This window comes from Sciurus carolinensis, chromosome 12 (assembly GCF_902686445.1).
Source record: "Sciurus carolinensis chromosome 12, mSciCar1.2, whole genome shotgun sequence".
In the NCBI taxonomy this organism is placed as follows: Eukaryota; Metazoa; Chordata; class Mammalia; order Rodentia; family Sciuridae; genus Sciurus; species Sciurus carolinensis.
The window spans coordinates 89479597-89491345 of NC_062224.1; the positions used below are offsets into that span (position 1 = coordinate 89479597).

At 36.6% G+C, this 11749-nt stretch overlaps 1 protein-coding gene across 1 annotated transcript in view; it reads right to left on the minus strand.

Moving 5' to 3' along the window:
• Crb1 (crumbs cell polarity complex component 1) overlaps positions 1-11749 on the minus strand; it is a 204693-nt gene that overhangs the window by 28569 nt on the left and 164375 nt on the right. Inside the window, exons 10-11 of the mRNA XM_047520927.1 lie at positions 10380-10508; positions 6746-6872 (exon numbers count right to left, since the gene is read on the minus strand). Of these exons, the coding sequence (XP_047376883.1) occupies positions 6746-6872; positions 10380-10508 (256 nt within the window). The remainder of the gene's footprint in view (positions 1-6745; positions 6873-10379; positions 10509-11749) is intronic.

Consider the following 11749-nt stretch of genomic DNA (forward strand, 5'->3'; position numbering starts at 1 on the left):
GCCTATCCTTGCTCTGAATGATAAAGTTACCTTTCAAATGGTAATTGGAACAGAGTTGATGGTGTTAGGTTTTCAATTTCCAAGAAACCAGAATAATAAATCAGTGCATCTAGAAATACAGTCTTAGGAAGAGTTCTCATTCTTTAACATTTCTTCACTATAACATGGTCCAATGTATTAACGATCTGAAAATCCCAGAAGTATTCTTTGCAGTCCTCCATTTTTCCAAAGTATTAGGTGATCTTGGTCAATTATTTAGCCCTCAATACTATACTTTCTTTAACTAAAAAACACAAATTTCATTTCTCAACCTAGCTCACAATTCTGTTGTCTTGAGTAAAATATACCACAATCTTAAGAAATTTCATATGTACAAAGTGCATTAGTTGTGCTTAATCAGTTGATCATAGATTTTTAAGACTTGTCAGGTCCATGCATCTTTTTCAATCACTATACAAGTATTCTCTATGCTATTTCTGACATATTGTCCTTCATATTCTATTGGAAGGTTTCCAGGGAAAGGAGTTCACTTTGGTGCAAATCGATTCTTCACATTATTGAATAGTTCTAATGTTAGCTTGCTTTCCCCTAGGCTGACTTGAAATCTTCCTAAAATTTCTCCCCTTTTGTCTTATTTATACTGTATGTGTTGATATAAAACAAATCAACTTCTGCCTTGTCATGATAACCACTGAAATATGTGAAGGAAGTTTTATGTTTTCCTTGTCATCTCTTTCTAGAGAAAACATTCCTTTATCCTTACACTGCTTCTAAAATGCCTTCCTTTAGGCCCTGGCAACCATTCTCAAAGTCTTCCTTTTAATATGAATGCAGAAGTCAAACCTTGTCTTCTGAAATGACCTGGCCAGTGCAGAAGTCAGAAGGAAAATTGCATGCCTTGTTCTGGGACCAGATACCAATGTTCACATAGTCCAAAATGACCTATTTAAAATTACAGCTTCCATCTGATAACAAAGTTTTTCCTTTTAGACCAACCTCCTTTTATTTATAAAAACTATAAAACTGGATTGAACAACAAACTAAAAGTGCTTGTAAATAACCAAAAGTATGCATTAAACGATGTGGAAATTGAACTTGGAAGTAAGGAGGACACTGGGTGATTTTCATATTTTCTTTTTTTGGGGGTGCTGGGGATCGAACCCAGGGCCTTGTGCTTACAAGGCAAGCACTCTACCAACCAAGCTATCTCCTCAGCCCCTGATTTTCATATTTTCCCCAACTTGTTTTCTGAGTGCAGTCCTCAATCCACATCATGTTGATTAATTAAATCAAGGATCGAACTTTGCAAATGGAGGCTTTAAGAACCAGAGAAAAGAGTTAGGTTTCACTACAGCATCTGAAAAGGAAGAGGAAAATTCTGGAAAGGAGAGTGCTACAGAGGTGGAGCCCCAAATTCTGAAATGCCTTTTGTTCATATATGTGGCTATACCCTGAAAAGTGCACAGGTAGAGCAGATTCGAAGCAGTCCAGTTAAAGGTGGAAGAACTTTTAGGTGTGGCATAAAACAGGTGGCACCACTATAAGAATGGGAGTTTCATTTAGCTAACTGATCACTTGCTAAAACAAAATGCTTTTTAAAGAACTATAAAAGAATTCATAGTCTCTATATAATCTATAATAACAATCTATAATGCTCAAGATACAATCCAAAATTACCAGAAAAAGACACAGAAATATGAAATCCCTGATGCAAGTGGAAATTTGATCAATGGAAGCTAGTCTCATGATGACCCAGGTGTTGAAATGAGCAGATAAGATTTTAAAATAGCTTTAATAACTATGCTGATATAATGAAAGAAAAATAAAAATTCAGACTGACAAAATCACTACTCCTTTGACATTATTAGGCCACTAGGAATAAGTGCTAACTTATATTATCAAAGATAATGAAACTTAGTTGTAAGTATATCATGATAACCTTCATCCTCAGTAAATTAAGTATTTACCCTTAATTTATCCTTAATTGCTAAAATCGATATACTGAGGTAAAAAACTAACATAATCACTTCTCGAGGTTCTCGTGGTTCTACAAAGTGACAATTCTTTCACCAGCATTTATAGAGCCATATCAGATGTGTTAGATGGTCCTTGCCCTTGAGAAGTGTATTACTGAGAAACGTCTTCTGTGTTTAGATGATTAGATTAGTGATCATAAGCACTGGAAGAAAAGTACAAAGTGACAAGAAAGAAACAGGAATAAAATAGGGAACAACTTCTGTGGAAGTCAGAGAAAAGGTCCTGGAGGAGTCATATTAGATCCAGAATTTCAGGAAGCAGAGGATGTTGCCAGGCAGAGAAGGAAATGGGAAGTGAGGAACATACTGGTGTGTAAAGGAAGAGCTGTGGAAAGCTTGAAGGGAGAGTGGGGTCGTGAGAGAATGGATAAGAAATGAGCCTGGAGGGGCAATTGGGGTTATATTTATGAAGGGCTTACATTGGATGTGGAACCCAAATTTACAGTATCCAGATGTTGTGGGAATCTCCAAGCAGGCACTAGACTCATCAACCTCCTGGCTGCCCAGCAAAAGACCAAAGCTAAGACTACAGCCAGGAACATTTCTACAACTCAGCAAGTACACGGACTCCTACAGAGGGAAAAAGATCCTCTTAAAGTTGTGTTCACCCATAAAAATTATAATCGACAGAGGAAAAACTCTGTTGTGAGTAAAATTCCACAGACACTAAAACAGGAGGGTGAGTCTTCTGAGAGTCTGAAATATTAGAGCAGTCTGAAAGAGACTATTAAACACGTTCTGACATATTTCAAAGAAAAACAAAGAACAGCAATCATGGTGAAATAAAATAGGGCGTGGATGAAAGAAAAGGTTGATTTGTAAGATGATAAAGTATCTAGCAATTTAAAAGATAACTGAATTTAAAAACCTATCAATGGATAATACAGAGCAGAAAATAGATCTATGTGGAAGAAACATGTCAGGAAAACATGGAGGAGAGAGCACAGAGAGTAAGGGAATAGGGACTCTGAAGGTAGACCCCCATTGTCACCTTTTCTTCACCCATAGACAGAATATAAAAGCCAATATATCTGTAACATGAAACTCAAATTTATATGCCTAGTTCAGATTTGTTTCTTGAATTACAGAATGGAATATCCATTCTGATTGATTAATAAAGTAGATATCCCAGAAAACCTTACATTTTTTCATTACTCAATAAATGAATATTTAAAAAATAATATACACCACATGTAACTCTCCATCCCTTATCATCCTTACACCTTCTTTAAAACAATCGCAAGGTCCTACTGCTTCAGACTTTGTTATTCTCTCCCTTTCTGTACATCACCTTCAACTATATAAAGTAGTTGTAGCAAAATCTCCTTTCGTTTTGTCTGTATCCCACACAGCCTCTTAGCTATGCTTTTCTGGGTCTAGTCTTTCCTTTCTTTTTGATGAACCCTCCACACAGCAGCCCAGGGGATCTTTTAAAATGTTAGTAAGATTATGTCATTTTTTTCTGTTTGAAACCTTTGAAAGACTTCCCATTGTTCTTCAGATGAAGAGCCCAGGTCTCCACCATGGCTCCTAAGGACTCTCTTCTACTCAATTCTATGGCCTCAATCTTACCATGCCCCCAACCCTTTGTGCTCCTGCCACACTCCCCTTTGTGCTCCCTGCCTGGAACATCTTGGCTGTTCCTTCTCTCCTTTCAGAACCTGGCTTCTGTTTACCTTAGAATCTCAGTTTGGGATTGGTGAAACATTCCTTTACCTTCCATATCCATCTTTAAAAGTAGGCAAAATACTCCTCCTCTATATACTCTTCCAGACGGGCCCAACTCCATCCCAGCACCACCCTGGGAACTGCCCCTCTGACTTCCTATGTTCTCTGCAACAGCTTCAACTTGTTTTGAGCAAGCTTGGAATCTGATTTATGGTTGTATTCCCAGTACCTAGCATTGGGCCCTGCACATAATAGGTAAACTCATTAAGCATGTGTTGAATAAACCAGAAAAGTAACTTAGAGGCATGAAATAATCCATAGCAGTAATACTATTAGCAGTGGAGAAACATTCCTCACTGCTTTCCTACTTAAATTACTACACTCAAGTTTTATATAGTACCACTTCTAGAAAAAGCTGCAATTAAACTTTGGAAAATTACAGCTGAATAGCTTCTATCTAAAACCTACACATTGCAAAAGGGTCTTTGAACAAAACTTAGAGGAGAATTTGTAAGGAAAGAGATTTTGATTGACCTTCTGTGGAAAAAACACAATTTTATAAAACCATGTATTTAAAAATGACTTATCACAGTCTTGGGCACAGAATAAGTTCTGCAATAGTGTTAGTTAGATTTCATTGTCTCTCCTTGCTCCCAAAACACCAATTTCTCCAAATTTGCCTGTTCCATCTACTTCTCTTTTATTCAAAATACAGGGTAACAAAAAAACACTCACTATGCACACACACACACACAAAGGAGGCAGTGTGACCCAAACCAGAATCATATTTTTATTTAGTTCAGATGCTAAATCTGAAAAATGAGGAAAATAAAATCAGTTTTTATGCAGATAAATGCAGGTTATGTTTCAAAAGCTTAGTGCAGAGTAGTGTGTGAGAACTTCTGTTACTTAGGTGAGATGTCTTCTCCTAAGAGCTGGGTTGAACTAATGTTAGGTTTGTCCAGGACAATGTAAACTAATAGCATGGTAAAGGCTGCAATCAGTAATAGAGTGCCAACTAGATGGTTACTTGCCAGAGAGGGAAAGTACATGAATTTGACCTTGATGCCACAGTGTTTATTTGCAGTGACAGGTGGAAAAAGAGATCATGATCCCGGAGATCGGCACTAGTGCTTCTGTGTTCCTCACGTGGAGTGTGTGTGTGTGCGTGTGAGCCCACATCGGCCTGGGTTATCTTACCGTGCAAGGCACAGTTAAAGAAAACAAAGACAGTAGTATCATCAGAGGATGAGAAATAGAAGGTGTAGAAAAAAAGGTTTTATTTTTCTATGCAAATGTGTAAAAGCCATAGTCATACACAACACAGTTGAAACTACAGAAGGGAAAAGAGAGTCTGTTTTTAAAGTCAGAGATCACATGACAAGACATTTGGAAAACAGAAAAGCAGTCGACAGTTACAGTGACAAATAGAAGCATCAGAATTGCACAGAGAAAGAGACTGTGAGTGAATATATCCTAGATACATTTGATAGGAAACAGATTACATTTGGAATGGCCTATGAGTTCATAATTACAGCTACATCCAAAGGGAGTAAATGTGAAAACTACATGTATGATCTTTAGCCATGATTTATTTGATGCTTATTGCAAATACTCAGGAATGCAAGTGTTGAGGGGAGAGCTTTTCCCATGTCTCTTGCCACAAAATCTGGGATATAGGGAAATGAATGTGTATAAAGAATTTCAAAATTAGTTATTTTCGATTTGAAATGATTGCTGGTACTCCCAGAATTTTTGCTGCATAAATATTCAGTTATTATTGCAAAATAAAATGTAATGTGCTTTCTTTGCTTTATGATCACACTATTTTGTCCTCTTCTATGTCTGAATGTATATTTAGGTTTACCTTGGTCATTTCCAGAGAAAAACAACTTTCTTAAAATAATTAGAAATAAATGAGTATCAGCTATTATCCAATGAATGAATCATGCTTACATATTCAAACCAGGGAAGCTCCCAAAGACATTGACACATTCACAAAATGACATCTAGTAGGTTATTGTTACTTTACTGATGTTCTGAATTAATTCATAAGATCTAGTATTTTTCCTTTCAATGAACAGAAAGCCTCCTTTGGACAGATACATGTACACAAATATATTTAGTATAAATAATAAAACATCAGTGAAAATTTGATAGAAAAGTCAACTAACTCATAAATTTATCAGCAATCAATTCTGTTTGCATGGATAAAAGGGAAAATATTGCAAAAAAGAAAGAAAGAAAGAAAGAAAGTTATTTGTTATTTTGTGGTAAAAGAGAAGGTCTTATGAAATCAGAAATTACACTAGCAAAGTATGATTTGAGTATGGATACCAGATCATTTTCTTTCTATAATTTTAGGGATGGAATTCTCTACTTATCCTTTATACATTTATCACTTATCAGAGAACTGGCAACATTCATTTAAATGACTTTGAATAAAAACATACATGATATAAAGCAGTTTAGAGTAGTTTTCAAATTTTTATGTCATAAATAATAGAAGAGAATAAAGAACATGAGTGAAAATAGAATTGAAGTGATTAGAGGGAACTTACAATAGGAAGGTATGTATGTTAAAAAATGGAGTGGGGAGAAAATGGTTTCTTAAACCACTCAAATATGGAAGTATTAAGAATGATAATATATTTGTACTAAATACGCTCAATACTTCTGCTTATATTAAGATCTTTTTTTTCATTTTAAAGTTAGAATAGGAAAATGTTTTATACAGACACAAAGTACTTGTGGTATGCTTAGCATAGGCCTTGAATTGATTTCCATTTTCAAGATGGTTTTTATTTCATTTTATTTTTTATTTATTTTTTCGTTTTTAGAGGTCTAAAACCAGCCAAGGCATGTCCTGTCCTCAAATACCAAGGATTTTATGCTCAGGAGTGTTCAAATGCAGGCTAATAATCTTCCTGTTCGCCCCACTCCACGACCGGCTCATCATTCATGCGCAGAATGAGGTAGGAAAGGAGCTGAAAGAGGTTCTGCCACAGTAAGAGGGAGACATAAAAGGACAGGCCGCTTACGTCCAGCTCACAGCGCTCCCCAGCGAAGGCCACGTCGCAGAGGCACTGGAACTTGTCGAGTAAGTCCTGGCACAAGCCTCCATTGAAGCACGGATTGGAGGCACACTCATCAATGTCCTTTTCACACCTTGAAAATAAACAGAAACAGCAGAAACTCCTTTAATAAATGGACTGGGAAATGGGGTTGAAAGTTGGCCTCATCTACCTAGGGCAGCACCGTCTCATCTACCAATCCCCATGCAACTTATAATACATCGAATAGTATTGGAGATGTTCCTTAAAATTCCTTCAACGAATTGCGGTTTTCATAGAAATCATTTGTGCACACATGTGCAGGCACACACGCACACACTGAATTAATTAGAATGGGAAAACAGGTGCGACGATTTAGAAACCAAGGGAAAAACGGGCCGTGCATAGAATAGTTTCTCCCTTAAGAGCAGTAGTGGGTTTGCCACCTTATAAATGTTCAGTTTATTAGGTGCACATAGAAGTCATGAGGGTGAGTCTGCACTTTGCCAACCTAGAGTCTGCAGAGCAGACCTACATTTAAGCTGCCAGGATTCCAGTATATCAGCACCCTCAGGTGAGCCGACCAACAGACACAACAAGATGGTTAATTCTGGGGGATTTTTAAATTACATTGAAATTCCATTTTTTAACTTGAGCAAAAGTGGGTAATTAGAAGATTTCACTTGCTAATAAATCTGTTTCAATAGCTAAACATAATTTAAGAATGATCCAATAAAAAGGCTTTCAAAGCCAAATTTTTCAAAAGAAGCCACATCAATCCTAAATTGAAATTTTCCTCTTCCCTGGACACTGTTTTTTTTTTTTTTTTTTGACCTATTTCTCTACCAACATTTTTTTGTCCTTTAAATTTTAACTGATAATATAAAATCATAAAAATTGTGTGCATTGATGATATTTGATAAATGTGTACATTGTATAATGCTTAAGTTAGGTTAAACATATCTCTCTCCTCCAACATGAATCATTTCTTTCTGATAAAAACTTTCAAACTCCTTTCTTCTAGGCTTTTGAAATACACAGTTACCTACTATCACTACCTATGGTCAACAACTTGTTCATCTGTATACCTATTGATTAATTCACCAATTACTCGTTCAGTCATTTAGAAGATATTATTTATCATGTGCCAAACACTGCTAAGGCCTTCAAATAAAGCAATGACTAAAACATCTGTATTACTTTAGGAAAGTCATATAAAATCTTAGTGTCAAGAATTACTGCAGAGCAGCTAATAATGTTGAAGTTCGATGTAAACAATTTTTAATGTTCTCTACCTTTCAAAACATAGGTCCATGTATAGGTCAGGAACTAATCACTAGGTGGATGAGGTAGTGGACAGCACAGACCCAAGGTATAGAAAAGTGAAGATTTTTTCCAAGAAAAACAGCTCCTTATCCCATTGAATACCAAGCATAGCTGAGACATATTTTTTTTTCGTTTTTTGGCTTAAGCTGCTGGGCTGGAAGGAGTCTTCTCTGATTAGATCTGAGCAAAACTTGACAATTCACGGGAACTTGCCAAGTACTCTCTGTTCTGGGTGGGCCGGCATGTTGACACCATCCATCATTTACAACCTGCCAGGATAAAACTATAAAGTTGGAGGTTTCGCCAGGCAAGAGAGAAGTCAATGTTTTAGAGGGCAGCTTTTCATATCCTTGGATATCCCAAAAGTTTCATTTCCCTAGATCTTGGGAAATTGTTTTCTAGTGTTCCTCTAGCTACTTTTTCTCACCTATTTATATTTTGAACTAAACAGTGAATAACACATTCACATGTATTACGAGTAACATTGCAGGTTTCATTAGAAGAATTTGTAGATGGAAAGTCAGAATAAGTCCATTAGCATCCAAACAATTAACTAATGATGGTTCAGGACTTTGAAGTACTGAATCTACCAAATAGAGTTTTGCTATTTTAGAAATCATGTTGTGCTAGAGAATTTTATCCAGATGAAAAATTTATCCAGAGAGAAAGGAAAATTATGAGCTTTTTCATGTTTCAAATCAACAATTTCAATTTAAATACAAAAATACAAATTAAAAAAAATAAATACATATAAGAGGCAATATTTGTTGTATATAGGGGCAAGGTGTAACAGAAAAATAATCCAAGTCTTCAAATGAGTTCTGTGCATTGTGGAATTAACAGAAGCTGTGATATTAAGCCAGGAAGCAATCAGCACTTAAAGAGAGTTTAGGATTTGTTCAAAATTTAGGACAAGGACATATTTGTGATATATTGAAGACATATGGAAATGGAAGTCAACTTGACCATATCTGAGTTAATAATTGCATGACGTAGATTTGCGAATTAGAAAGTAGGACATGATTTCAGACTATCTCTTTCCACACTTACATACTTGGACTGCCTATGCCACCTAAAACATTAGAAGGGTAACATGAAGGTGTACCCCGGGGTCCCTGCTGTTTTGTAAAAATGACAGAAGAACTGTATCTGTATGATGCCAAAAGAGTCAACTGAGAAACAGAAAATTCAAATTAATCCAAAGTGTAATTGGAGCACAAATATCCCCATTATTTTGCTAACTGCTCTTAGGGGGAAAAAAAATCAGTCATAGTCTCTTTGTCAGTTATGTTCAACTTTATTTAATTTGTTCGGTGTAGACAATTTGATCAGAGAGACCTTATCCTGACTGGAATATGAGATGGAGGAGCACTTTGTCCATTTTCTTTTAATTGTGGTGAGCAGTTTTATTCATACAATTATGCCAGCATATCCACTAGATGAGCAGAGCCTTTGGAGGCAGCTCAACCATACTGCAGCATACATTTGGATTGACACCTGATCTGTCACTTAACCTCTCAGTCTTAGCTTACATATATGCAAAATATGAACAATAAAACCTACCTTGGAGAGCTCTAAAAATGAGGGATGAAGGTGCATGGCTCAGTGCTAAACAAATAGTTGACTGTTATGTCTCTATAATTTCTATAACCTACAGAGCTCTGGTTTGCAATTGTTTGGGGGACACAGGCTCTTTTGGGAATCTGATGCAAGTTATGAAGAACTTGCTTTCTCCCTTGATCTTACCCCCAGTCAATCACATCCATATGCAAATTTGCCTGCACTTTCAGCAGGTCACAGAACGTCTAAAGCCAGTGACCATTCCTGTAGAAAGTGAGGAAAAGCTGAAGTCTTGCTCTGGAAAAGGCAGAATCAGATAGATAAGGTGTACATACATTTTGGATTGTAGGTAATTCTAAGAGGCAATCTTTCAGATGTATTTCATTTTACTTCGACAGCAACCATATTTGCATTGTGTATTAGTGTTGGTGGGAAAAATATGAATCCAGAAGTACTTATAAGAAAGAAAAATAGCACATTATACATTTTTAATAAAATGTATTTTATTAAAATACATATTTCCCTATTTGAAGTCCTGGCTAATAAAATGTTCTCTACTTTGACCTATACTGTAAATTTACTTCTTTTTTATTGCTGAACTCTGCCCAGACCTATATTTCAGCACAGATTTTCCTATGGGAACTAAGATGAAAAATTAGAGGAGAAAATGAACTCCAAGTAATCCCATTGTTCTTTAGCCCAGAATTCTCTTCCAGAATGTTCTAACGTGACTCACCGTTCTCCAGTAAAACCTGGCCGGCACATACATTTTAATTCAGTCTGAAACTCTGTGCAGTTGCCTCCATTGTAGCAAGTGAGATTTGTCTGTTCATTCCCACAGACTGTTGAGGGTAATCTTCTGTATCTAGAAAGAGAAACATAATAGCCACAGCTGTTCATCTTGATCATTTCATTCAAGAAAACTTTTTTGAAAAGTTCATGTATGTAGTCAGTGTCAAGCTAATTAGGTGCTCAGTCTGGAGGCTCTCTTAGTGCTGAATAGTGCTGCTGCATTATACCAGCACCACTTTCTTCAGCAAAAAGCTCCTGCTGGAGGGTACTGTAACAAGATTGGCTATCCATCTTCCATTCTACACAGTTTTCATTCGGGAGATAAGATCTATGCCATGAGGTGGCAATAAATTCAGGGCTGGAAAGGAACTTGCTACAGTTAGATTTGCTGCTGCTCTGCTAATAAATCAACAAAGGCCATAGGAAAATTGCATTTCTATAAAGGCCAGGAAAGCAAGGACAGAACTGTGGTACCCAAGCACTCAGGCGATTTCTCTGTTGGCTTTCAGAGCTGAACTCCAGTTGCCCTGCCAAGACTTGCTGCTCCCTCTCTAATAATTCATAGCTTTGTAGAATGCAAGCCAAGTGCTGTCCAGGAGGTTTGTATATAGCACTCAACGGCAACTGCATGTGAATTCAGCCCATGACTCTCTTTTGCAGCTACAAAGCTGCACGTGCTAAAGAATCCTTATAAAAGGCAGAACAAATTGTTAAAGCTAAGCCGAACTTCATTGCTAGACAAAACCCTGGTTTCAAGGGACTAATGTTCAAAAAAGATTTTAAGAAGGTTGCTCAGGTCCTTTGACCCACTGTGTACGTGCATGGTATTGGATACAGAATAAATATTCAGGAACGGTAAAATGAATCCTTTTTTGTCCTGTCATGTTTGTTGCAGCTAATGTGGAGAAACTAGACGAGATGATGGTAAGATGTCTCTTATCACAAGTTAATCACTTCTACTTTTAAAAGAAGATACAAGGACATTTCAAAAGAGTCAAAGATGTCAACCAGCTTTGAAGGAAGTCAATTAGCAATGCAAATATGAAGCTCTGTATACATCTTAGGTTTAATAAACACTTTCTGAATCTCATTAGAAGGTACTTTTGAGAAGTTTATACATTAAGAACTTGACTTTGATGAATAGGCACAAAAAAAGTTCTGGAGAATAGTTACTTAGGCGAATACTTTACTTAACCAAAGTCACTGTGGAATACTACTGATTTTGATCCTGAATTTCTCTTGCTTTTAACCAGGCAGGTTGCCTATTGGCAAATTAGTGGAGGAGCTCCTAGGAAGTAACATGTTACTGGCATA